Source organism: Sphaeramia orbicularis, chromosome 24 (genome assembly GCF_902148855.1).
Source record: "Sphaeramia orbicularis chromosome 24, fSphaOr1.1, whole genome shotgun sequence".
Taxonomy (NCBI): Eukaryota; Metazoa; Chordata; class Actinopteri; order Kurtiformes; family Apogonidae; genus Sphaeramia; species Sphaeramia orbicularis.
In genome coordinates, this window is record NC_043979.1 from 44,788,436 (window position 1) to 44,792,579 (window position 4,144).

General features: G+C 46.5%; 1 protein-coding gene across 1 annotated transcript; it reads right to left on the reverse strand.

The window, feature by feature from the left end:
- Window positions 1-590: 590 nt before the first annotated feature.
- On the reverse strand, window positions 591-4,144 carry insm1a (insulinoma-associated 1a). Its single transcript, XM_030127780.1, has one exon. It carries the CDS (start codon window positions 3,869-3,871, stop codon window positions 2,546-2,548), a length of 1,326 nt encoding a protein of 441 aa, XP_029983640.1. The 5' UTR covers window positions 3,872-4,144; the 3' UTR covers window positions 591-2,545.

Sequence of the window (4,144 nt, forward strand, 5' to 3'; positions counted from 1 at the left end):
TGAACAAGATAATCAAGAAAATGAGCAAAAATTGACAAAATATCAAAATAAAATGCGGAGAAAAAAAATCAGTAAATTAAACAAAATAACAAAATAAATAAAACAATCAAAAATTAAGAAAACAATTAAGAAAATGAACAAAAACAGATAAAACCATCAAGAAAATGAACAAAATTAATCAGGAAATTTAACAAAACCCATGAAATATAGTAAATGTGTTGATGTGAAAGTAATGCAAAATGAAAATAATGAATAATTCATCTGAAATGTGTTAAAACTAAAGCAGGTTTAGAAATTAAAGAGTAGAAAATACTGAGTGTTTGAAACTGTAGGAAGAAAAAGGGAAAAGTAATTACTATAGATACCTGTAAGCTCAACTAAAGTAATCGAGTATTTCACCACTGGTTGATTTTTAGGTCATTTATTTATTTTTCTAATCAAATACTTGCTTTTTTCTAACTATAGCTACTTCCTACATTTCCCAAAATCCCTTTAAACTCAGCAAAAACACCCTTTTCTCAGTGCTGTTAATTACATTTCAGGACAAAATCTTTTATTGTCAAAAAACAAACAAACGAGAAGAAAAAAAATGTGTTTCAATTTGGTTTTTATTAATTTTTGGACATTTAGCAAAATACTGCAGAAACATCCAAAGCAGTATAAGAGCTAAGGTTACAAAGAAAACCCAAAATCCAAGAGCAAAAATAATAAATAAAGTCATGATTGCATTCAGTTTTTATCTGAGAGATAAAACTCCGGCTGGTCCGTTGATTGCTATAATGAACGCAGCATCCTCACCGAACATTAAAAAAAAACAAAAAAAAACAACATCTGAATTTGGCTACATCATAAAAACACAGCGACGAGATCACACGGTTGGACCACACACGGTTAATAATTTACACAAATAATTTAATAAATACTTAAATAAATAGAAAAGAGGAATATACTGTATAATGGTAATACAGAAGGCTTTGTAAAAAATAAACCCGAGCGGAGATAAATAAGTGATAAAAACCATCCAATGAGTTCAGTTTAAGGCAGTTTTACAGCAGGAGTTTCTAAAATCTGAAGGCATTTACCGGCTACGCTAGTCTTTACTTCATCCTTAGGCGACAGCTACTGATCCACGGATCCACAAGCTATATGGGTTAAAGCTAATCAGACATGAGTTCCAGGCCCCGCAAGGTTCAGCTGCTTCTCGGCTACAGGTCGTCTTTCTTCCTCTCTTAGGTCTAGAAGCTAATAGCACTTGTGCAGAGATGCTAGAAAAATAAATTAACAGTCTAACGCTTCTGGAGGGCTTGGAAATGAAGGGGGTCCTTAAATGGAATGAAAGGAGAAAAGGAGGAGGAGGAGGAGGTGGGGTTGTGTCCTAGGTGAACCTGCTGAAGTGTCCTTTAGCAAGGCACTGAGTCCCTGCCACAGAGCTGCAGGTGAGCGTTGACCTCTGACCTCTGAAAGAGGTGCACACATGTGGGTTACACTGCAGAACAAACCCCCCACCACCACCACCACCCCCCACGTCAGGAACGAAGGAGCAGGAAAGAACACCGACCCTTGATTCGGTTAAAACGTCAAAGTGACATTAAAAAAAAAAAAAGTCCACATTTCTATAGTTTTAGTCCAAAAACATCCTGATTTTTGCTGATAAATAAAAAGGCTGATCTCATTTTGCACTTTTCCAGTTCCATTTACATTCCTGTCCAAATATTTTGCACTACCAAATCTACTTAATCTTTTTTTTTTTTTTTTTTTTTTGCAAATCTTCCTAGCTACACCTGTTTTTTATTTGTCCTAATGTAAATAATGTGCCTTCTATTGTCTTTTGTAATTTCTGCACCAAGTTGGAGAGCTCTACCTCAATTTGGTTGTACATGTACAATGACAATAAAGAGATTCTGATTCTGATTTGATATAAGACTTTACATCTGTTTGATTTTCAGAAAATATTAAATTAATTCAGCTTTCTGTCATGATTTAAAAAAAAAAAAAAAAATGTGCTGAAACTTCAGATATTGCTGTTACTGTGAGTTCAGGTTGAAAACAGAAGACTCACTCTGTTCACTCTGAGATCTAACTGAACTGTTTAAAAAATCAGACTGAGAACAGAACAGATTGAAAGTTTTCTTCTCATATTTCAATATTCCTTTCCATTTGGGGTTAAAACATTAAAAATTAAAAGTGGACTTCTGTTCAATTTGCCTCGAAATAAACATCCAAACCCTGGAACTGTTTTAAATAAAGGAATACTGAGACCTTGAGGAAACACAACTCATTTTACAAACAGTTCAGATTAGTTTTCTGTGTGAAGTTTGGTTAAAATCCTAAACAGGTTATTTTCAGCCAAATTTTACTCAAATAAATAAATTAAAAAAGGCACATTCACGGATTTGTCTTGGATTAAAACAGTGAGTTCTGATTGTAAGGTTTGTCTGAGTTTATTATTAAAGAACTCCTGCTTCGTGTTGGGACCAGGTGGGTTTGTCTGCAGTGTATCCCTACTGTCCCGGGTCGGTCCGGTCCGGTCCGGTCCGGGTCAGGACTAACATGCGGGGCGCAGCGGCATCTGCAGCAGGATGACCTGGCGGTTCTCGGACGGGTGGCACTTGTTGATGTGCCTGGTGAGTCCCGGGGAGCTGTAGAAGATGGCGGGGCAGTACTTGCAGGGGTAGACCTGGGAGGAGTGCAGGAGCCGGGTGTGCCGCTCCTGGCTGCCCCTGGTGGGAAAGTTCTCCCCGCACACCGGGCACAGGTGACACCCGGACGCGCTCAGGTTCAGCGGGGCCGCGCTCTGCTGCTGCTCACACGGCGGCGGCGGCGCGTCCTCGTCGTCCGGCTTCGGGGATCCGTGCTGTGACGCCACGTGTTTGCGCAGGTAGGCCTGGCGCTTAAACTTTTTCCCGCAGTGGGGGCAGTCGTACAGCCCTTCGTCCGAACCCGACTCGGACGGACCCGGGCTGGGTGTGTCCCTGTCACTAGAGTCCTTCGCGTCCTCCGCCGCCGCCGCCGTTGCCGCCTTCCCGTGCGCCTTGTCGGCCTCCGCGGCTCCGCTCTGCTGCTGCTGCTGCCGGGGCTTGTGCCACCGCCGGTGTGAGGCCAGGTTCGCCGGACAGCTGAACACCTTGTCGCACTCCGGACACCGGTACTCGACCCGGACTATCCTGGAACACTTGTGCTGCGCCAGAGCGAACGGGTCCGCGTACGCCTCCCGGCACAGCTGACACACGAACTCCCCCAGCGGGTGAGAGTCCCCCCCGGCCGGCGGCGGTCTGGGGGCCTTCTGGTCCACCGGAGCCTCTTTAATCTTCAGCCCCAGAACCGGAGACGTGGTGACATCATCCTCAAAGTGCAGTTTCCGGATGGCTTTGGTTTTCTTGGAGGGGGGTTTGCCTTTGCGCTCCGTGTCTCCGGACGGTCGCTTGGTCCCGGTCCCGGTGGACGTGTCGGTACGGCTGCTATTACTGGAACCGATTTTCAGATCCACCGGGGCGAAGAGGTGGTCCAGGGCGGTGAGCGCAGCCGGTGTGGGGAAGGACTCGGCGGACACCGGGGAGCCCAGGTTGAAGCGCCTCTCCAGGTAGGTCCGGTCGTGGTCCCGGCTCACGGGGCGGGTGGGGCTGTACAGAGCCTGGTACACCGCCTCCGGGTTACCGAACTGGACCGGCTTCGCATCCTGCTCCGGGGCCGCGGCCACCGCCCCGCAGGTGGGCGTCGGCGTCTGTGCGCGCGGAGGAGCGCACGACGGCGGCGGCAGCGGCAGAGGCGCGTCAGAGGATGCGGTCTGGTCCGCGTCTTCGTCGTCCGAGCGCACCCGGTACGACACCGGGTTGGGCTTCTTGTTCCTTTTGACTAGAAATCCTCTGGGCATGTTGGCGCGGAGCTGAAGGCACTTTGTGAGCGGAAATCCACGGTCATCAGCCGCGCGCGGACTCAAACATCTGACGCGTCTTTTTTTTTCTTGTTGTTGTTGTTGCGCTGTCCCTGTCCTCGTGCTGCTATTGATCCGGTGTTCTCCTCTCAGCACCACATAGCTGCACTGTTTTTAAGGCGACATGATGACATTGTTCCCGTTCCCCCCTTCTTGCCTCATCCCCGACCAATCAGGAGCGGCGCTGGGCCCCTGTGGATTTGGGGAGTGGGT

Excerpts from the sequence above, each read along its gene's own strand:
- insm1a (XM_030127780.1), bottom strand. The coding sequence starts at position 3,871 with ATGCCCAGAGGATTTCTAGTCAAAAGGAACAAGAAGCCCAACCCGGTG.